Source organism: Hippichthys cyanospilos, chromosome 22 (genome assembly GCF_059441005.1).
Source record: "Hippichthys cyanospilos isolate Australia breed blue-spotted pipefish chromosome 22, RoL_Hcya_1.0, whole genome shotgun sequence".
Taxonomy (NCBI): domain Eukaryota; kingdom Metazoa; phylum Chordata; class Actinopteri; order Syngnathiformes; family Syngnathidae; genus Hippichthys; species Hippichthys cyanospilos.
In genome coordinates, this window is record NC_142390.1 from 8,878,403 (window position 1) to 8,902,066 (window position 23,664).

Genomic DNA, 23,664 nt, shown 5'->3' on the forward strand with positions numbered 1-23,664 from the left:
TAATTTTTTCCTCGGCGTGCAATTATATATTTTCGACCCGCTATTTCGATATGGAGCACAAAGAAGTTATGAATAAACGAAAGTCAGGGAAATTTAAGTGACAAACATGCAACGGTATGAGTTTGGAGCCAAGTGCGGGTGAAGGCTGGCGCCGCTGTCTTTTTAATCTTTTCCTCGGCGTGCCTTGTATATTTTTGACCCGCTATTTCGATACGGAGCACAAAGAAGCTATGAATAAATGAAAGTCAGGGAAATTTAAACGACAAACATGCAACGGTATGAGTTTGGAGCCAAGCGCGGGTGAAGGCTGGCGCCGCTGTCTTTTTAATTTTTTCCTCGGCGTGCAATTATATATTTTCGACCCGCTATTTCGATATGGAGCACAAAGAAGTTATGAATAAACGAAAGTCAGGGAAATTTAAGTGACAAACATGCAACGGCATGAGTTTGGAGCCAAACCAGGTGAAGGCGTGGCATCGCTGTCTTTTTAATACGATATGGAGCACAAAGACGTTATGAATAAACGAAAGTCAGGGAAATTTAAAAGACAAACATGAGTGTGGGGCCACACACACATAAGTCCTCAAAAAAAAAAAAAATCTGGGCCTGCAAATCAAGTTAATTAATCGCGCCGGGCCGTGTCGGCTTTAATACCCTCGAGCCAGGTCGGTTAGAACTGGATTTTTTAGACATAAATTATAGTTTATGCAGTCAGCACATGATTTGATCCATTTATAAGGTGCACCGGATTTTAAGGCGCACCGTCAGCTTTAAAAAAAAAAAAAAAAATCAGGCTTTTGGGTGCGCCTTATAGTGTGTAAAATACGGTACATAAAAAACAGATTCCCACCTCCGGGTTGAACGTGCGTATAGCCCAGATTGGTTTCCGACACCAGCTGGCCTTTAAATCGAACTTCGGGTTCCTCCTGCAGCCTTTCATGTTTGGGTTTTCTGGTGAAAAGTCCTCTCAGCATGACGGCGAGTCTTTAAAAACACCCGTAAAATACTAGTTGGAACAGCAGTCCACTTCAGCCAAGGCACATCTTTGTAGAGTGATTGGAAACCCCTCTAAATCCAGCTGTTAACATTTTCACATGCTCTCTCGCTCTTGGTCTTTGTACGGGCATCTTTTTCCTCGGTTTCTACCCGTTGGTGTTCATCCGCGAGCAAGCCCACAAAATGCTTGAGTCTCGTTCGAGCGCTCTCCCACTGCAGTTACTTATTTGGTGCTGGGCTGACTCTTTCCCAGGCTCAACTGGGCTGACCCCGGTGGCTGGTCCAGCCTCACTGGTGGCCAACTTTGTCTCGTGTGTAAACATGAGTGTCGCGTGAAGGGGTACGGTAAAAGTTTACAAGTACAAAATTAACCCTACTATTATTGCGTCAATGAGGGATTTAGCTGATGCATAGACCAGTCATGCTTTCAACTTTACTATGCCAAATCAAGTAACTCAAGTGGGGAGGGCTTTTGGCTTCTGATTGGCTAATTTACAGAGGAATCTTTGAAAACATAATTTTGTCAATTAATCGACTAGTTGATTTTGCAAGTCGACTGACATTTAAAGCTAGTATATTCAATGCATTTGAAAGCATTTTTTGAATCAACATCTTTTAATTTGCCAATTACAGTGGGCTAGCTGAAAAAAGTATTGACAATTAATCGACTAGTCTAGCTGACTACTCTATACTGACATTTAAAACTAAAGAAGACTAAAAATGAACAAATATTTTTTGCCATTAACACCTTTGAATTTGCTAATTTATAGACGAATGGCTAAAAAACGTCATCAATTAATCTAGTCAATGTTACTACTCTACGCTGACAATTACAGCTGAATTTGACTAAACGCTAATCCTTTTTTTTTGGTATTTCATCCAATTTACCAAATTAAATAGGACTGGTTGAAAAAAATCATTGCAAATCACTTGTTGTTTTTGACATTCCATCTTCCAATTTGGTCAATTTATAGAGGACTGCCTGAAAAAAAATAGTCACAAATTAATCGACTAATCAACTTCTCTACTCTACACTGACATTTGATGCTGTCGACTAAGGGCTAATCACTCAGTTTTGGCATTCCATCTTATAATTGGCAAATTTACAGAGGATTGGATGAAAATAAATTGTCATAACTTACTCGACTACTCTACTACTCTACACTGACATTTGAATCTTACGAAATCCTAATCACTTGTTTTAGGCATTTTGTCTTGCAGTTGGCGGGTTTACGGTATAATGGCTCAAAATATATCAATGACATCATCAATTAATTGACTAGTTGACTGAAGCGCCACATCAATTTTCCAAGCTTTAGTCGTCTAAATCAACAATCACATTTTTGGCATTTTAGCTTCTAGTTTGCTAATTTTTATAGACAATAATAAAATAATAGTGTCATCTATTAATCAAAGAGTCTACTCGACTACTTTACACAGGTGTTTAAACCTGGTGTCGATTAAACAATCACCGGCTTTGGTCATTCCATCTTACAATCGGCCAATTTACAGCATGTGGTCTGAAAAATCCAAATTAAACCCATCAATTAATCAAGTGAATATTTAATCGACTGAATTAGTCAACGAGTTGACATACTCCGCAATAACAAGTTGACTAATTGCTTATCAGCCGTTTTTGGTGTCTTGTCCTTCAACCAAATAACACAGGACTAGAAGAATATCAGTGACATTGACTAGCCACGCCATAGCACGATCTTCTAATTTTATGTCTCGCCTGGGAAACGAGGAACGGGTACTACGGCGCACCGTCATTCGTTGGATTGCGAGGCAATCTTATTCCGTCGTCTGCTGACCTTCGGGTCGGCATCAAGTGGCCACTTTTCATTATTACGCAGGGCTAACTTGATTTTTTTTCTGATCTTTTCCTTGCTATTTCTGTCGCCAATTTAAAAGCGGGCCTCTTTCCTCTCTCCACAGTGGTCATCCATGGCATTTGGTTCTACAACAAGACTGACTGCCAGCGCATCGCCCAGAGGATGAAAACGTAAGGGCTTTGCATAATTCTAGGCTCCCGCACCAACGCTCGCTCGTCTCTCAAACCTAACTTCATTACAAAAGATGATTACATTGTACGTTGACCCTGAAAGTGTGTGTGTGTTCCTGTATTTGGAACAACCGTTTGGAGTTTTCTACAGACATAGCAAGGACATTTTGAAGATTTAGGCAGGCTTTCACTTGTTCAGACCTCGTTTTGAGGGTCAAGATTTGATTTTGGACGATAGCTTTGAATTATATAAGGGTTAGACAATCATTTCTGATGGTTAATGGAATGTCCTCACTAGTACAACCGTACAAACACACACACAAACACAAAGAATCAAGGAGGGTTTCTATTGCAGTGAGGACATCCCATTGACATAATTCATTTCCTAGCCCTTAATCCTAAATATAATCATCACAAAATACAGTGAGCCCCCATGTTACAAGATTAATCCGTTCCACGGTTGGGGTCGTAAGGCGAATTCGCCGTATGCCGTGCAATCCAAACCTATGTTAAATACCTAATTCGTTTAGAACCTCGGATAAAAACATCAAAATTGTACATACATACTAAAAATTGGTACCAAAATAGTATAGTAAATGCTACGTATATAGCTATAATATACATATATAGAATCAGAAAACATCATAAATAAAAAATATAGAAAGATTTTTTTTACCTTTGAGTGCCGCTTGTCATGCCCATATTGCCTCATAACGGTTACCTCCAGCATCGTTTCCATATAAATTATCTTCTTACTTCTCTCTTTAACATCATTAGCAATCTTGGGACCCATGGCTAACCCTTTCAACTTCGAATTAAGCAGTAAAATGCACTATAAATACGGTTTTGTAACCACTCACAATTGAACAAAGGTTTACCGTTCAGCCATTTTAAAATGATTAAGGCTGACCATTAGCAGACCACCATCTCCGTGAGGAGACGCTGACCAATAGCAGACCAGAATTTCAGTGACGAGTTGCAGGGGCGGCAACTGAAAATAAGTGTCATTACCTAAAAACGCCTTCAGATGAAGACGAAACAACACAAATATAGCCAAGCCCCTAGGGTCATGACAGTTGTTTTGGGTGCAAAACCGGGAAACTATAAAGGGAATGAAAAAACTCAGTATTCCACGTAGCAACATGAAAATAATGTAAGTCAGGGACGTTGTAACGCAGGGGGTCCACTGTGTTGCCTAATCAATTTACACTTTTACCGACCCTCAACCAAAATTCGAGTCAAACTCAAGTCTTGGCCCTCAAAAAGAGGTCTGAACTTTTGGGGTTCAAAATCAGGGGTATCAAACATGCGGGCTGGTTCTGGCCCATGCATTGGTTTAATCTGGCCCGCAATATGATTTTGCAATGAGGAATTATGATTAATAGTAATGTTAATGTTTTATGGTTAATACTATACAGTGGGCCCCCGGTTTACGAACTCCCCCTCTTACGAAATTTTCGACTTACGAGCGTGGAACGCGGCGTTTTTAGTCCCTCTCTTACGCACAAACCTTTCGTCATACGAACAATCCGACATGCTGGTCAATATGTTCGTACATATATTTTCGCTTTGCTGCATCAACGAAATTAAATGATCACGCTTGTAAAGGCAACGCTGAACGCTATTGCTCTTACTATGTCACAGTCACTGTCTCAGTCACGGTGTCAGTCAGGGAGTCTGTCACGGAGATGCCGATATGCTATTGGTCGATTAAGGTCACAGTCCCGGTCTCACTCACGAAGATGCGGATATACTATTGGCCGGCGTCACGTCAATCACAGAAATGCCGATATGCTTGGCCGAACGCCTTCATCTAGCTCAGTGTTTCCCAACCTTTAGATCACCGCGTCACATTTAAAGCCTTGAGGGTGCTGTCCGCGGCACAGTCAATGCCGTAAATTTAGACAGCGGACTGGGGGGATAATTTCCCGCGGCACAACTGACAATATCTGTGCGGCACGCCGCGGCACACAGCGGTTGAAAAACATGGATCTAGCTTGATGGCACAGCTGGTCGGTGTGTTGTGAAGACTTTGCAAACTTTATCTGTTAGACGTGGCTGCTAAAATTGCTAGTGGCGGTAATGGAAGAAGTAAGAGGATGATGACAATAGAAACGAAGCAGGAGATAATAAAAAAAATACGAAGGAGGCGCACACATAGTTAACCTTGCTCGTGAGTATGGCCGTAACCACTCGGCAATCTTCTAAGGGCAAGACTTTCCTTGCCGGGGGACGGACCTCTGTAGACAACAAAATGGAGAGGCTTCTTCTATTATGGATTAAAGACAAGGAAATCGCCGGTGATATGTTCTAGTTTGAGAAAAGTTACCGTTTAAGAAAATAAATAAATAAATTCTGCGAGTTGGTCTCTGCTCCCCTCCGCCTCCACCCAGCTCAAGTCACCTCGCTCCAAAGGTAAATGTCATTTTTCCTTTGTATATGTTATTTAATTTAACTGTACAGTAGATTATGTTACTCATTTTTAATATGTGTATAAAGTTGTGATGTTTTTACCTAAGGTTTTTGCATGCGTTGCACGCATTCACTAAGTAACATAGGTTTGGATTGCCCGTCATACGAGCAGTTCAAGTTACGAGCGTAGCCGCTGAACGGATTAAGTTCGTAACACGGGGGCCCACTGTATATGTATGTGTGTGTATGTACAATATAATATCATGATTTTATTGGTTCAGCCTACTTGGAATAGATTTTTCTCTATGTGGCCCGCAAGCTAAAAAGAGTTTAACACCTCTGACCAAAATGCTCCCCACATGTCCATGATGGTCCCAGAGAGATCGTAAAACCCGGAATTTGGTCCCCAACATGTCGCAAAAAGCAAGTTCACAAACACACACTCGTGTGTGTGTGTGTGTGTGTGTGTGTGTGTGTGTGCATGTGTGCGTGTGTGTGCGTGTGTGTGCGTGTGTGTGTGTGTGTGTGTGTGTGTGTGTGTGTGTGTGTGTGTGTGTGTGTGTGTGTCTAGCCTGACCCAGGAGGAGAAGGCGGTGGTGCAGGGTGGCTGGCCGCCCCCTGTTGGAGGTTCAAGTAAAGTGCAAGATGACTGCCAGGTAGTGGACATAATCCAAATGCTGACTAAAGCTCACAGTCAGTACAACAAGGTAACACACCTGCAAAAAATAGTGACCAAATAGTAAGGCTGTCACTGTTATTATTATATTTTTATATTAAATTAAAGATAATTTTAATTTCTAGGTTAACTTATGAGGTCTGAAATGTGACACGGATGTAATCATTTTGTGGCACGACAGGAGACGCCGACTTGCGAGCCAAAGGAGATTGGCGGCAGTGGTGTCCTTTTCGGAAAGCCCAACCTCATCAAACCCATCCCTGTCAAGCCCACCACTTCGGTACAGTGCTGCCCACCAATTTGCTTCCCCCACCATTTCCCTGATTAATCGTTTTCCCGTCGTCAGGAAAAGAACGCTTTCGAGTCCAATCCGCTGTCCTTCGCCACGTTGTTCGGCTCTCGGCATGGCAGCTCGCCCGACACCAACTCCGCCACGCCCGTAGCAAGGAAAGAACCCCGCCCTCCTGTCGCTCGCACTCTCACTTACGAAACCGTGGGGCCTGGGTCACTCAGCCCGCCAGAAGACGCCCCTTCCCATCATCATCATCATCAGCACTGCCCCGCCATCCTGAAGCTAATGCAGGGGCCGCCCGGGGGGTCCCTCCAGACCCTACCAGAGTCCCCTGAGAAGCAGCTGTGCAACAACGGCATTCTGTTGGATCGTCATCAGCACAATCGCCATCATCAGATGCGCCATCACCATCAACTCGATCTAATCAAGACCCTCTTCCAAAACACCGCCGCTCCTTGTTGCACGGCGCTGTGCTCTCACCAACAACCCTTTTACGGCCACTCTGAGAAGCAGCCACAAGCAGGTCTTGACTTAGCTTTTCATTTTATTTTTGCCTTTAATTTTAGGATTAAGTATTTCAATTAAAACATGCAGTCCTGGAGGGCCGGTATCTTTCATGTTTTCCATTCTTGTGTCGCAAACACACCTGTTTCAAATGATTGGGATTATTTTCAAGATCCTTCAGAGCTTTCTGATGAGTTAATAATTGGAAACAGGTGTGTTGTGCAGATAAACATGGAAAACCTGCAGGATACTGGCCCTCCAGGAGTGGAGTTTGACATATAGGATTTCAAATTTTCAAGTTTAAATTAAATCTCCCTCTGCTGTTGTTCTTTTAATACATATATAAAAGACTACACAATTTGCATTAATACTTGGTATTTTGACCATTTTGGGGTCATTTTCTTCCACATTTTTGGTAGTGTAAGTTTTTCAACTTGGACATGCTGTCACCATCTGGGTGAAACTTCAGCTCCCTAGTGTCTTCTTTCAATTCCTTTCATGTAAAGATCAAAGGATTGGACAAAAGACCACACAAGGTTTAAAAAAAAAAATCGCTTGCTGTTTTTCACAATCATTTCGTAGTGCAAATTAAATTTAACATTTTCTTTTTTTGAATTTTATATTTTAACTATTTTTTAAAATATGCATTAAATGTGAAACATAGATTATTGTGACCCCCTTCAGGTGAGTCTCCCCACATCCCGGGTGCACTATCCACCCAGGAGCTGGTCCACAAGCTGCAGCTGGTCCAGCAGGAGCAGAACCAGGCCACCCCACCAGAAGTACCCCGTCTTTGCCGCGCACTGGCCCCCCGCTTCCAGGGGCCCACATTGACGGCCCCCAAGGCACCACAGCAGTTTCAGGTTGGCGACAATTCAAACCTAGAATTTTATTATTTTTAATCCTAAAATTTTAAATACAACTGAGCTGTATTTAAGGGCATGATTATTTCACTTACAACTCGAGCGAGCCACCATTCTTTGAGAATCACAAAGTTATTTTTGTTGTTGTTTTTTTTTAAATAAATAAATTATGGTGATGTTCAGTCTACCAAAGTAGTGGTTCTCAACCATTATCAGTGAAATATGTTTTCAGCTAAGTACTCCGTACTCAGTGCAAAGCATTTTTGGGTTAAAAAAAAAAACAAAAACATGCCATCAGTGCTTGATTTATTACACTTTAGAACCTTTTGCATCATGCAAGAGATCTATTATAAAAATGAAATAACTTGATTCTTAAGTCTTTTTGTAAAAAAAAAATAACGAAGTGTCAGACATGTTCTTTAAAATAAATAATCCTAAACATTTGTCCACAGAGAAATATTAAACATTAATCGTCCTCTTTTGAGATTACAGTAGAGGTCCCGTCACAAATATAAATAACTTAATTATTAATATATATGTATCCACAAAAAAAATCAACATAAAGCGTCAGCCCTAGTCTCAAAAATAAATATTTGTAAATAAATATTTATCCACAGAAAAATATCAGACATAAAGTGTTCTCTTTTGAGATTTCTTAGAGATTTCATCACAAATATAAATAACTTAATTATTAATAAATATTTGTCAACAAAAAATAATAAACATACAGCGTCAGCCCTGCTCTCAAAAATAAATATAAATAAATATGTATTCACAGAAAAATATCAAACATAAAGCGCTCTCTTTTGCGATTACAGTGGAGATCTGTTCTGTTGTGGAATTTTTAGGATTTAGTTGGAAATAGATAAAAATTAAGTTTCCATCACAGTTCACAAAAATAAATCATGAACTTAATTCTTAATAAATATTGGCCCACAAAAAATTATCAACAAAAAGTGTCAGACCTGTTCTAAAAAATAAATAATTTTAAATAAATATTTCTCCACAGAAAAAGAGAAGTAGAGATGTGTTCACAAAAAAAATCATGAACTTGACAGGTAACAACAGGTGGCACATGACAAGTTGGGGAGAATCTGGCTTTTTACAAAAGTGAACTTGAATAATCTACTGAACATAAAATGTATTTTATGAACTTATATTTTCCTAATTAATTAGTTCAACGATTATTTTTAAAGGACTTTTGCATGTTTGTTTGTTTGGTTGATGTTTCCCCACGGAGTTCTTTCAAGTATCCCCATTTGAGAACCACTGTACTAAAGAGATGTCTTACTTTTTATTTAAATGTCATGGAATTTTCCTATAATACGTCTCAAAACGAGTGGTCGGGTTTGGCATTCTAAATCGCTTGATATTACCTCTGTGCTGCGTTCAGGCGACTTCCCCACAGAGGATCCCCGCCACTGTGACCCCGACGTTACTGCTCTCCCCCAGCATATTCTCTCAGGTGAAATCAGACAACGTGGTGCATGAGTTCTGCTCTGGGAACACGCCTAAGGAGAGCAGAGTTCTAACCAGAAACCAGCTCCAGGCAACCTTACTGCATCTGATCCAGGTATGACCCTGAATAAATACATAAAAGTATATATATACAGTGGGCCCCCGTGTTACGAACTTAATCCGTTCAGCGGCTACGCTCGTAACTCGAACTGCTCGTATGACGGGCAATCCAAACCTATGTTAATTCGTGAATGCGTGCAACGCGTGCAAAAACCTCAGGTAAAAACATCACGACTTTATACACATATTAAAAATGAGTAACATAACCTACTGTACAGTTAAATTAAATAACATAAATATACAAAGGAAAAATGACATTTACCTTTGGGGCGACGTGACTTGAGCTGGGTGGAGGCGGAGGGGAGCAGACCAACCCGCAGAATTTATTGATTTATTTTCTTAAACGGGAACTTTTCTCAAAACTAGAACATATCACAGGCGATTTCCTTCTCTTTAATCCATAATAGAAGAAGCCTCTCAATTTTGTTGTCGATCGAGGTCCGTCCCCCGGCAAGGAAAGTCTTGCCCTTAGAAGATTACCGAGCAGTTACGGCCATACTCACGAGCCATGCGTGCGCCTCCTTCGTATTTTTTTTATTATCTCCTGCTTCGTTTCTATTGTCATCATCCTCTTACTTCTTCCTTTACCGCCACTAGCAATTTTAGAAGCCGTGTCCAACAGATAAAGTTTGCAAAGTCTTAACAACATTCCTTCCTTCCATTTTTGACTCATTTTCTCTCCTTCCGTCCGTCCCAACCAGCTGTGCCATCAAGCTAGATAAAGGCGTTCGGCCAATAGCATATCGGAATTTCTGTGATTGACGTGACGCCGGCCAATAGCATCTCCGTGAGTGAGACCGTGACTGACACCGTGACTGAAACAGTGACTGTGACATTGTAAGAGCAATAGCATATCAACGTTACCGTGTCATGCATGAGCAGATGCGTTCGTTAATGTAGCAAAGCGAGGTCAATTGTACGTCCATATTGACTGGCAACGCGTGGCGAAATCATAGTTAAAACCATAACGAATTTACACGCATATTTAAAATTAGTACCATAATCTACTGTACAGTTAATATAACAAGCATGGATAAACAAAGGATAAATGACATTTTCCTCTGGGGCGACGTGACTTGAGCTGAGTGGAGACGTGAGCAGAGACCAACCCGCAGAATTTATTTATTTATTTTCTTAAACAAGAACTTTTCTCAAACTAAAACATATCACCGGCGATTGCCTTCTCTTGAATCCATAATAGAAGAAGCCTCTCCATTTTGTTGTCGATCGAGGTCTGTCCCCCGGCAAGGAAAGTCTTGCCCTTAGAAGATTGCCGAGCGGTTCCGTCCATACTCACGAGCAAGGTTAACTATGCACGCGCCTCCTTCGTATTTTTTTATTATCTCCTGCTTGGTTTCTATTGTCGTCATCCTCTTACTTCTTCCTTTACCGCCACTTACAATTTTAGTAGCCATGTCTAACAGATAAAGTTTGCAAAGTCTTCACAACATTCCTCCCTTCCGTTTTTGACTCATTTTCTCATCTTCCTTCCGTCCCGACCAGCTGTGCCATCAAGCTAGATAAAGGCGTTCGGCCAATAGCATATCGGCATTTCTGTGATTGACGTGACGCCGGCCAATAGCATCTTCGTGAGTGAGACCGTGACTGACACCGTGACTGAGACAGTGACTGTGACATTTTGAGAGCAATATCGTTCCACGTTGCCGTGACAAGCTTTAACTACTGATTTTGATGACGTGGTAAAGCGAAAGTAAATGAACAAATATAATAGCCAGCATGTCAGATTGCTCGTAAGGCGAATGGTCTGTGCGTAAGTGGGGGACAAAAAACTCCGCGGACCACGCTCGTAAGTCGAAATGTTCGTAAAAGAGAGTGTTCGTAAACCGGGGGCCGACTGTGTGTGTGTGTGTGTGTATATATATATATATATATATATATATATATATATATATATATATATATATATATATATATATATATATATATATATATATATAGAGAGTGAGAGAGAGAGAGAGAGAGGTGTGTGAAAACGTTTAATGTCTTCCAGGCGGACGCCGACTTCCTGGACACCATCTACGAAGCCTACATCAGGAATTTTTGCTAATTCGGGCAGCGGCAAGGACACTTTTTGGGGTGTGGGCTGGAGGGTGGCATTTAAATGGCATTTAAAAAATATACATATGAAAAATTCTGGCTCCTTTCGAGGGGCGTGGAATTTATGCACATTGTTTAAGATAAGGTTGAATTCACATAAGGAATTTTGCTTAAAGCGGATGTAGCATTTTTCCCGTTTTGAATATTACACTTTGAATTGTCTTTCTTTTTTAAAAAACTGAAAACCTCATTTAATACATGTTAGTTTTCTACTTATGTTTAATGTTTTTTTTTCTGGATATGAATATTGAGTTCCGTTTGCAAAGGACAAAAATTGGACGAAGCTGCATTACTTACCGCAAAGTTTCATATAACTCCATTTGAAATAGAACGTTAACTCAAAACTACTGAGCAAGAATTAGGCAATAAAACGGCATTTGCTAGATGCACACTTGTTAGAAATGACGAGATTTAAAAGAAAAAAAAAAAACATTTTTATACTTATAAGTAACCAGCATGCAACGTTAAAATGAAGCAGGCATTTGAACGCAACATATAAACAATGTTCATTTAGGAGTTACGATTGAAATAACAGCTGGCAGTTTTAGAATGTTCGAGATATTTTTGTACACGCAGTTCGTCATGTTTGTTACAGGATATATAGGAACAGTCTATTAAAGTTTTTGCAAAAGAAAAAAAACTGCTGTAGTGTTTAGTGTTAGTGTTTAATGATGACTACGAGAGCGCAGGTGTGTCAAATTGACGAAGCGTTTCTGGTGATATATATATATTTTTTTTAAACCAAAAACTAATATTTATTATGCCTAAGCCCATTATATTAAGGAGCAAATGATACAATTTGATCCACATTTACGTAACTTAAAAAAATAAAAATAAAAACTTGCCGTCATTGAGGCGTTGTTGTTGTAAAACGCTGGATTGAAGACAGGTGTCCTGTTGTGGAAACAGAAGCCCAGGGTGCCCAGGGGTTAGAAATATGTAGCGTATAAAGGTTTTTTTTTTTGTATTGTAGCTACGCCTTCTTGACAGTATGGGGGACCAAAATTCAATAAATGTACCATTCAATCATTAAATATAAATGTCATTAAATAATTAAAAGTGTCATTAATTAATTAAAAGTGTCATTAATTAAATGTTTAATTAAAAACGTTTCATTTAATTAAACATTGTTTCATTTAATTAAACATTTAATTATTGAGTTTTATTTAATTAATGACATTTAATTATTTAATGACACATTTATTTAATTGACACTTTTATTTAATTATTGACACATTTATTTAATTAACGACACATTTAATTATTGACACTTGTATTTATTGACACGCTGTTGCGACGTTTCATGCTTTGCTTATCTGTCAAGCTCGCTTGTCAAAGTTTGATGGGCGGGCCCTAACACCTAATTGGTTACCCCGCCTATCAAATTTGGCGGGCGGGGTTGACAAATAAGCAAAGGATGAAACACTGCCAGTTTCCGGCAATTAGTTTATCTATCCACCTCACTCGTCAAGTCGGTGGGCGGGCCCAAAGCCTGTTAACTCAAATCATGTCCAATCCATTACTATGGCCTGAAGAGGTTGGAAACATGGCAGATGCGATGACCGAGGACCTTTTTTAGGGCTTTTAGACCTTGCTGAAAATGTGTAGGCAGGGCCTGTAGAAAACGATTTTATTCAACGCAAAGTGAAGGAATTGTTTTGGCTTGAAGAGCAGGGTAACCAATCAAGGTGTTAGGGCACGCCCATCAAACTTTGACGAGCGAGCTTGACAGATAAGCAAAGCATGAAACGTCGCAACAGCGTGTCAATAAATACAAGTGTCAATAATTAAATGTCGTTAATTAAATAAATGTGTCAATAATTAAATTAAAGTGTCAATAATTAAATAAATGTGTCAAATTACCAGTAAATTTCTAGTGTGAGAGGAATAATGTCGACAGCGTTTTTTTTTTAAATGTACAGTATTTATTTTTAACTCATTTTAAGATGTACACTCACTGGGTGTATTTACAATTAAGAAGAAATTAATTTATAAATTAATGTAAACCATTTTAACTAATAAGCAAAAATTACAGAATTTAGAATGAGAATTTACCTTATCCGCGGAGACGTCATTTGTTGGTTTAAGCTGCTCCGTTCGCATCAAAAATCTTGAATGTCATTTGTTCATTCGGCTTTTTGAATTTGAATTTCCCCGCGTATGTCCACCGGGAGTAGAAGTGGTAGTGAAGCTTCTGGTTTTACTAAGGTAGTCAATGACTGCTGGAACTTCGTATTTTTTTTCCCGGCTAAAACAATTAATTCAAGGATTAGGGTTTCAATTGTTTTCCCGAGATCAATAAAACAAGTGGTACAGGGCTTATTCAAAGAGATTTATTGTCACGTCACAGTCACACTATACCACACAGTCATTTTTTTATTCTGTTCACTTCCTGAGCAAACTACATTTCATAATCGAGCAAATAAAAATTGTGTTAGGAGAAACAGTCCCGAGGTCGTCAATTTAATAAAAAAAAAAAAGTTTTTTTTTTTTTTTTTAAAGGAGGTTTGTCACATGACAAATCAGTGCTCCTTGCTGTCACCGTCTTCCTCTAGTTTCCGAATCTCCATCTTCAGATGATTGATGTTCTCTCTGCTGGCCTTTAGCTTGTCTTTCAACTCTGCAATCTCTTGACTGGTTCTCTTCTTGGCCGCCTCCATTTTCTCCTTGGTTCTTTGCTCCAGCTCACCGACTTGAGTGGGCCCAGATCACACAATCGGTATCAGTAATAATATTAATGAAAAATTATGTGCGTTTGTGTAGACGTACACTCTGTCTCGTGCTTATAGGCCCCCAGTGTGAGTTGCCTCGACGTAGTAAGGAGCTGCTGCATCATGGCCGTTGGATCCTGGAAGATCTGATTCAAAAACGGAAATAATGCGATTTTGTGCATGGATGCTTTGGCGCCCTCCTTTTGCAAATGTAGGAAAATACATCTCTAGGTGTATTTTTTTTTTATATAGGCTAACCATTTCGTCGTAGAATTCCGAAACGACCGTTTTCTTCGGCATGGCGCTGGAGTCAGACTGGAAGAGCTTCAACAGATGGTAAAGAGTCACCTAAAAAATAGAAATATTTTACTGAGTGCACTTGTGTGTGACTTGTGTATTTGAGATGCTGTCCCTCACTGATCTCTCGTTTGGGTCGATGAATACGATCTTGATAGTGATCTCAAACTCCCCCCAACCTGTTTCTGTGATCTCGTAGGGGGGCTTGGTCACCACTAAAGGAACAACCGGAAAAAAAAAATCAAATGTATTCAACCATAACCCAATCATTAATGTATGACATCAACGAACCTCGAAGTGGGTTGCCATAGCTCTCGTGCAGCTTGAATTGAATCTTCTTTACATAGGCTGACATATCCTATTGAAAACAAGCATAACATTAATCTTTGTTCAGGTAAAACGCAAAATATCCACGCAATGAGTAGTCACCTCATTTCTGTATGGTTTGACATACACAGACCACTGGTGAGTATGCCCATCTTCCTCTCGCTTCTTCCCAAAGTAGCGAGCGACGTTCCCAAATACGATTGGCTTCACAATAGTTACTCCCTGCAAAAAAAAAAAAAACACATCAAATATTGTTCGCACGTAATGAATGAGAACGACGAATGAGAACGGACGAGGCGCTTCTTTACCTTAACCCGCCCACCGGAATCTGGTCCAAATTCCGTCATCTTTTTAAACATATTACGCAGGGAGTGACATTGAGTTTACGTCCCGAAAATAGTTTTTTTCTGTTAAGTAGGTCGACATTTTGTTAACAATGCCATTATGGCAACTTAGCGAGTGGCTAGCTTCCTAAAACGAATGCGGGCCGTTTTAACGCTCCGTCCTCCACTAGAAACCCGCGAACTAAAGTTCCGACCGACGCGGGCTCCACCTTCTTAGAGTAGATGGTTATCACTGCGCGTCATCAGCAGCGTCATAAAAGCGGAAGCCGCAATCTAGGAGGTGCTCGGTACAGTAAGACTGCATGGGCACTACGTATATCTGCAATATCGTAAGGAAAAATGGTCAATTATTGCCGTGTTTCGGGTTGCACAAATAGGACAGTCCGAGAAAAATCATTTAGACTATCATAGACTTCCAAAAGTGATTAAAAATCAAGAGGAATGCCAGAAATTACCGAGAGGAAAGGAGACGCCTGTGGTTGGCAAAACTCAACCAGGATCTGAGTGGAGAAAACCCGCACGTCCTAATTTATTCCGCTTTTTTTTCAATTAAGAAAATATTGATTGCAAGCAACTAATACAGTTTGTAATGCAATGATGACGTTTTAATGAGTAACTTGTGAAAACGTTTATTGCTTGTGTTTTTCTGACTCTTTGCTTATTTTAATGTAAGGGACTTTGGTATGACATAAATAAAACTGACATTGGCATACCACATGTTGCATAAATGAGTTTTTTCTGATCCTTCTGAAAATGTTCCGTCTCCCTCAACCATCCACACGCCATCTGATTGTAAGCCTCCAAACCTTTGTAGGATTTTAAGATCTTCGGCTGTGTATGGTCCCGGTAAAAAAAAGTAGTTGCCTATATCTGGGTATCTGGTAATTGTGGAAAGAATTGCCGGATCGTCGTTTTTCCAGGATGAGTTAGCCAACTCATATGGATCGACACCGCCGATAAACGGAAATATTTCCACATACAGGGCCTTCTCTTGTGTTCCGAGTCCTTCAATGTATGCCTTCGCATCGGCGACAGGCTTTGCTAAGGTTTTTCTTTTGTCTCGACGTTGATCATTTTGTTTAATCCGTCCAAAGATACGCATGACTGCATTGCACTGCGTTTGTCGAGTCCCTCCATAATGGCGGCACATCCGGGTTACGCACCACTATGTGACGTCAGTGAAAACCCTCTATAAAACCACTGTACACTTTTCTATTTTAAAATTTGAGATTGTCATTAAATTAACGACTGATAAAAACGCAGAATATTTTTGAAAATATGACGCATTTCAAAACACCACATAAACTCAACTGATAAAATAAGTGGTAATCCGCAACAACAAAAGCCACAAAATCCAAATAAATTAATCAGTTTTATTGTTTTAATAGGCTGGATTTTACCACAAAAGTAGCGTCACAGGACATTCATTGGAATAAATTTATAAATGCCTTCTGCATCTATTTAATACAAGTTGCATCTGTATCATTCAATTTGTTTGCATCAAATTCCACTCTGCGATTCGAGTATATTTATGATATAGAAAAACAAATGACAATTTCAATCTGCTTCTCTTCTCATGTAAAACAACAAACACTTACCTTGTGCACTGTTGGGAAGAAAATAAAGTCACAGCAGACCATCAAATTATATTTGCACAGAACATATACACTGCGGAACTTTGGAACACAAATGAGGGTGTGCACCGGTGCAACACAACCCCATTTAAGCAAGTGACCAAATTTCTGTTCCTGTCTTTACAGAGTTAACTGCACATGATCAGCATGTGAACATGAAACACTGTCAGGACAATACAGTACAGACCGAAGAGTATCCAGTATTTGAAAAATTTGGTTACAGTTTAAAATACGACAGCAGTGGTCCCCGATTACAATGTATTGGGATGAAATTCTATGCAAAGGAGAAATATTTGCAGATGACGTTAAAAGGGGCTGTTTGAGCTAGTTTAAAAACATGCATGTTGGAATCAACAACAAAAATGAATCGGACAAACTCAACAAAAAAGCCACATGGAATAAATGACAAACAAGGAGTCTTACATTTTAACAATACAGTGAGCTCAAAGTGGACAAACAGAAGGGGGAATGGTGGACTTTTTCAGTTATTTTTCCTTGTTACATTTAGAGAAGTGTGATGCTAATTGCTTATTTTCTACCCAACATTTGGATTCTGCCTGAAGTAAGCATGTCGACATTATGTTGGCCGTTACAAAAATAGTACAATCAAGCTTACCTTGTAAATAAAGGCATCCTTTAAAGTACTCTACAATTGCTCATATGATAAACATTTTACAGTCCATTTAATATAAATGAGCCAGTTCCAACAGTGTGTACCTCAGTAAACATGTTTTATTACAACACCATCTAGTTTTAATCAAAAAGCAGAAACATGAACAAACATTCGAAAGCATTAGAAATGAGAATGAACGAGGTGGGGGCAAGGAAGGGTGGTGGGGTGGGGGCAACAAACATATATTCATCTATCTAAAAAACTGCTCTCTAACATGTGTACAAAGAACAGGGCGCACGAAACAAACCAACATCTGCAACGCCTGTGTTTTCTATTCAAGAGGAAAAGAGGAATTTAAACACCATAAAAATAATCCAATTACCATGAGTAGATGTTGGAATTGCCGGGGCTTCTCCATCCACTCTGCACACTAGCTGAACAGAAGAAACGACTGGCAGAGAAGATGAGGAGGACGATGCTGGGAGTGGGGGTGAGGAGGACACGGTGTCCACTCATGCGGGTGTTTGGGGCTGAAGTCCGTCCTCCTTTTTGTCCAGCCGCTCGTTGGTGTTAGTGAGCTGAAAGGTGTCAAAATGGAGGGTGGGGTTTGGTCTCGAAGTAACGCAACAGTCAACACTCCCTCCCCGCACCGTACTGCGCCGATACTGCACAGGTTTGGAACATACAGTTCATACGGAGAAGCGCTCCCTTCCAAAAGTATTGGAACAGTCAGGTCAATTTGTTTCTCATTGTACTGCAGACAGAAAACACGGGGGCCAAATCTGGTCCGCCACGTCATTTTATGTGGCCGGCTAATTCTGACGTCAAGGTTCTGACTAAAATGCTAAATTTGTAAGTGGTCTTCGACCAAAGTGACTGATGATTATTTCTGGTTTTGAGGGTGGGGGTTCCAACACTTTTGGAGGACAATGTGCACACATACGGCCAACACCGGGGATGGAAATCTCAAATCAAACCAAATCTTTGTACATCCTGTGAGTTGTGTCGTGAGCAGCCTTGACATAAATAATATCGCTTTAAAACCGGCCTAATAATAATACAGTGGACCCCCAGGTTACGGCGTCCCGGGCTGACGTTTTTCCACGTTACAAAGTGGAATAGTAAGTTTTTTCGTCCCCTCTTTATGGCATTTTTCCTGCTTTACGGCATCACCAACAATTGCGAAATTCAAACTTGGCGGTCAGTGTGCGCGCGTATGACTACATGCGTCACTGCATACGACACTAAAATGCTGGTCTGCTATTGGTCGCGTCACTAACATGCTGGTCTGCTATTGGTTGGCGTCACGGTGTCCCTAAGATGCCAAAATGTTTAAGACTTGATTTTGTGTGAGTGCTTACAATATGGTATTTATTGTGCATTTTAGTGCTTAATTCAAACTTGAATTGGTTAGCCACGAGTCGCAAGATTGCTCGTGAAGTTAAAGATAAAAGCAAAAAGTTGATTAGTATGGAAGCTGGAGATGATCAAGAAATACGAAGAAGGCGAGGCTAGGCTACCCTCGCTAGGGAATAGGGCCGCCACTAGCTCAAGTCCTGTCATTCCAAAGGTAAATAAAATTTCATTTTTCCTTTAAATATTTTTTATGATGTTATTTAATTATATAAATGTATACTATATACAAGTAGCTCTTAATGTACAATTTTGTTACAAATTTGTAATATGGACATCAAATTTGGATGTTTTTACCTGGGATTTTCTACGCCTTGGCTAATTAGCATAGGTTTCTATAACCCGTCATATGATGATTTTGCCTCACGGTTCCAATTCCGAAAAAGATGAATTTCGTATGGCGGGGGTCCACTGTACTGTTTACCACTTGCATAACTGAACATAGCAAAGGTGTCCGTTTACAAAGATGATGAGCTCCATTTCAAAGGTTATTAACTCAAGAATGTTTTATTGTGATTGTAGGTTGAAAGGTTCAAAAAGTACATCTCTAAAGGGTGCAGCACAAGTGCTAATCATTTATGCATTTTGTCCTCCAATCAACTAGTTTGCAAAGGACTGTGTCTCGTCTGCTTGTGCTTATGCTAATATCACAATTAGCATAGTACAGCATTGTTTATGTATCTTTTGTTTTTGTATTTTTATGCCAGTTCGTAAAAATGTGTCTTTATGCGGTCTGCTGTTAACTGGGTTGAAAAATAGCAAACACTAATCAATTATAAATCCAGTTGGGCAATGAGGTCCACAGACTTGGGGGTCAATAAGTGGGACCCAGAGTTCAAAGTAAACACGGTGAAGCGGCCATCTAAGTGGTATGCTGCAAGCAAATAGGAATACATGGATTTAAGTAGCTCCAGAAGGTAAATACTTTTAATTGTAGGTTAAAAAACATTTTTCCGCCCCCTTATACTTTTAACTCTTTCACTACCAGCCCAGTGAAAATCGATCATTGACGTCATTGGCCATCAATGGCAGTGAATGAGTTGACTCATTCAATCCTAGACATAGTTTTTTACACACACACATATATATATATATATATATATATATATATATATATATATATATATATATATATATTTTTTTTTTTCCCCGTGTTTGGCTAAGAGAGAGTCTAAAAATGTTTGACTTGGGTAAAATTTCAGCTAGTCTACATTACTATGCTTGTTCATCTTTTACGTCATATAAAAAGTCCAACAATCATCGTGCTGATTTGCGTGACTGCAATTCAAATGCATTATGCAAATGAGCTCCCCACATACATAAACAGCGATTAATAACAAATGCCCCCCCTTTCAAAGTTGCCATGACTTTCAAAATATACAGTGGTCTTGCACTTTTCATCTTTGCACGATTCATCCACACTTTCCAACATTAGTTCACACTGTAGAACTACCAAACATAAAATTGACATTAGCTATGGCTGACATTGTACATATTCACATAAAAACACATACATGTACGTAAATACGTAAAAACGTAAATAAACTTACATGCTCAAAATGATCCAAAAATAAATATTTTTGCTCTCGTGGACTTGTGAATTATGACTAACATCACTGAAAATGTAAAAAAAAAAAAAAAAAAAAAATACAAATATCGTAATTCCCCAATTGTAAGACGCACTTTTCCCTCCAAAAAATGAAGGCCAAAAGTATATAGGCGCGTCCTAAAAACAGTAGCTTAAAAGATGATATTTCTTTTTAAATTTGACGCCATTCAAGGTAGATTGATCTGTCAACAAATAAAAGAAGTGCACAGAATGAACCAACATCTGAGTCCATCCTTAGTCATACACGGCAATATTACTAAAACCGAGGATCATGTAAAGGTTAAGATGTCTCCATACCCTGCCACTCCTAAATGAACCAGCTGGAGAGGAGTGTTCGGTTAGAGAAGACGGAAAGGTATTTCATTTGACTCGTTCATTAAATGTGTTTTTTTGGCATATAGACACACACAATAGGAACTCTATGGAAACCAGATGGTCCACAAAGGTCGGGTATTTTTGGCAAAATGAAAACTCGAGCTGCAAAAACAACTTGCTTGGAGAGCATGTTACATTGGCGCTGCGTGCACTGACTGCTTACAACATTGGAAATCTGAAACACTTAATTTAACCTGCAACAAATTTATAAATTTGGATAGGAACACAAGAAAATCTGACATTTACAAAGATGAGATTGATTCTGTTATGCTATAGCTTTTACATTGTTGCCAAACTGTTGGTGTATCTTATACACGGTAATACAGTAATCCCTCGCTGTATCGCGGTTCATCTTTCATGAATTCGCTGCTTCGCGGATTTTTTACATTGTGACTATATATTTTTTACAGCGCATTGTGCTCTGAATTCTGAATGGCTCAGGGGCTTTACTGTTGTCTCCAAATAAAATATTGACGCTGTACTGTATTGGTTTTTCACTTGTCAATTACAAAAGGCAAGAGGATCCAAAAGCTTGCTTTCATCTCTCCAGTGTCTTTCTTCTAACTGCCGTGTGCGAACATGCTAGTAAGCACATTGATTGACAGCTTGGTCTCTGGGAGCCGATCACGTGACTCGTAGGCGTGCTGAGAGCAAATGCACACACTAGACACACACAGACAGCAACGGAGAAATGCGCAGCTTTGGAAATCTGACTTTTACTTCTTTTATAATAAATTGAAATTTCAAGTGTATTGTTATGATATAAGAGGCTTCACTTTAATTCGATGTCCGGGCATATCCTTTTTTAAAAATCTTCTTGCTCAGAAAAAGAAAGAGCTTAGTCATTACTCATCACAATGTGCGGGTTTAGGACGAAGAGGCATAGCTGGGACTGTGAAATACGTGAGTGACAATGTTTCCAACTTTGTATTACTCTATTAAAATGATTGTTTTAAACAAATTTGGGGCTTTAAAACAGGTTTTGATTTTTGGTTTTATTCTATAGTTTAGTATTGCATTGTAAAATAATTAAAAAAATACAGCTGGCTACTTCACGGATTTCACTATGCGCGTGTTATTTTTGGAACGTAACCCCCGCGATAAACAAGGGATTACTGTATAGAAAATACCAGAATTTGACCCTAAAATTCAAGTGCGTCTTATAATTGGGGAATTACAGAAAAATAACCCGATCAAAGTTCTCTGCAAGCACCACCAATACACTAGCGCCATCTCAAGGCAAATGAATGAATTGTATTTATATTATCAACTGCTACAAATAATATTGTTAATGTAAAGGGTTTAAGAGTGTTTTGGGGTATTGAAACAGATTAGGTGATTAGAGATTAGGTGAAATAGAATCATCACTGCATTTTTTTTGTCACTTCAGTGAACTCAGAAAAAATGCTCCTAGGTTATAGATAATAAGATAACCACCATAAATGCTTAACCATAGCGCCTCAGACTATAAATACAATCACACAGCCGCGTAAACAACCATAGCAACATTTTACAGATTAAAAAAAAAAAAAAACATTTGGAAATTTTATGAAAATTTAGCGCAAAAACAAAAAGCCCTACATCACACCTCAATTAATTGTGTTCCCCCTCAAAAGCTATGCGAATATTATCAGAAATTACACAAAGATTTCATTTCAAAATTCCCAATTGCAGGTACAAGCAGTTTGACATGGCTTTGTTATACAAAAGCTAACTTTTTTACATGACTGCAAAGTGCCACCGAACTTGTTTCCACACAAATGTGGACCAAAGCGACATTAGATTGACTTAACCTGTTAAGTGATGCCATCAAACTTCAATAATTACACATTACCTTGTGTCAAAATGACCCATTTGAAGTTCATGTTGAATGAATCTATTGAACAATGGCATTTGTATGCAATTTTTCAAAACTTTTTGCAGTCTTACAATTCAATCAATCAATCTTACAATTCATAACATCGTACATTAACTTAGAAGCAAAATCTGAGTCAAAATGACCCAAAAATATAATTGCAGTTTCTGAGGCTAGAAATAGTAAGTGCAAGATTTACTAGCTAGGCTGACACTCAAAAATAAGTTTCTGAAACTTATGGATAATTACAAATGCCCACAGGTCAAAATGACCCAGGGTGTTCTTACTTCCCAGAAAAACAAATGTAAAACACGGTTATTAATTTAAGTATCATAATTGCAACTTTGAGTGGGTTTTTAATCAAAGGATTTTGACACACACGATTAAATACACACACGTGCGGGTCATACTGACCCAGAGACATAGTTACCGTTGCTGAAAATGTAACACAAATCAATGATTAAAACAAAAATATTGGATCTGGATCGGAGACTAAATACGGCATGGGTCAAAGTGACCCAGAGACATTATTTCTGTTCCTTGCAAACAAACATAACAGGAGGACAAATAATAATAATATGATCATATTCGTCGTTTTGGCAAAGCATTCTCAATCACAGTCAGAGAGAAAACTATCAGTGATTGCATCATAGGGACTACATTGTAAACAGCATTAAGGTGGACAACCCTATGAACAAATTTTATCATTAACAAACACCAGATTGATACGTATGTATTAACCATTTTTTGAACATTTTCTCTTTGAATCTGTGGGAGCAAATTCTACATTAATTCGGTAAAAACCTACATGAATTAACTACAAAAAAAGCGTACATCAAAAATATGGATGTGTATGACCTTGTGTCCACTGGGGATCTCATCTGATAGACCAGTTTCTTCAAATGGGCTTGGAAAAATTAGGACAGTTTAATGCTGTCACTAGATTCTTTTTCTTTTTGAATTAAGAGCAAATGAATTAGAACATGAAGCAATTTATTGCTAAGTTGTGTTGTAGTGACTCTTTTCCAAAAGTCTTTACAGA

The 23,664-nt window shown here is 39.1% G+C and overlaps 3 protein-coding genes across 7 annotated transcripts in view; 1 reads left to right on the forward strand and 2 right to left on the reverse strand.

Annotated features, from left to right (window-relative positions):
- The window catches only part of dcp1b (decapping mRNA 1B), a 20,032-nt gene extending 7,738 nt beyond the window's left edge, over positions 1–12,294 (forward strand). For all 3 annotated transcript variants that reach the window (XM_088406336.1, XM_088406339.1, XM_088406338.1), the window contains 7 exons: positions 2,935–3,001; positions 5,985–6,120; positions 6,271–6,369; positions 6,436–6,904; positions 7,570–7,748; positions 9,142–9,321; positions 11,338–12,294. In XM_088406336.1, coding sequence (XP_088262462.1) covers positions 2,935–3,001; positions 5,985–6,120; positions 6,271–6,369; positions 6,436–6,904; positions 7,570–7,748; positions 9,142–9,321; positions 11,338–11,394 — 1,187 coding nt within the window. In that variant the 3' untranslated portion in view covers positions 11,395–12,294. The remainder of the gene's footprint in view (positions 1–2,934; positions 3,002–5,984; positions 6,121–6,270; positions 6,370–6,435; positions 6,905–7,569; positions 7,749–9,141; positions 9,322–11,337) is intronic.
- A 1,463-nt stretch (positions 12,295–13,757) lies between these two features.
- On the reverse strand, positions 13,758–16,354 carry yeats4 (YEATS domain containing 4). The gene is made up of 7 exons (XM_088406059.1): positions 15,088–16,354; positions 14,882–15,001; positions 14,744–14,810; positions 14,573–14,667; positions 14,414–14,503; positions 14,214–14,301; positions 13,758–14,136 (listed from the first exon to the last, which is right to left on the reverse strand). The coding sequence occupies exons 1-7, from the start codon at positions 15,136–15,138 to the stop codon at positions 13,967–13,969; spliced, it is 681 nt and encodes a 226-aa protein (XP_088262185.1). The 5' UTR covers positions 15,139–16,354; the 3' UTR covers positions 13,758–13,966.
- cpsf6 (cleavage and polyadenylation specific factor 6) overlaps positions 14,882–23,664 on the reverse strand; it is a 29,958-nt gene continuing 21,175 nt past the window's right edge. For 2 of the 3 annotated variants that reach the window (XM_088406058.1, XM_088406056.1), the window contains exon 11: positions 16,483–17,948. The gene's annotated coding sequence lies outside the window, so the exon portion shown is untranslated. Of the gene's footprint in view, positions 15,002–16,482; positions 17,949–23,664 lie in introns of those variants that run through there. The other variant, XM_088406057.1, reaches the window with a different exon arrangement.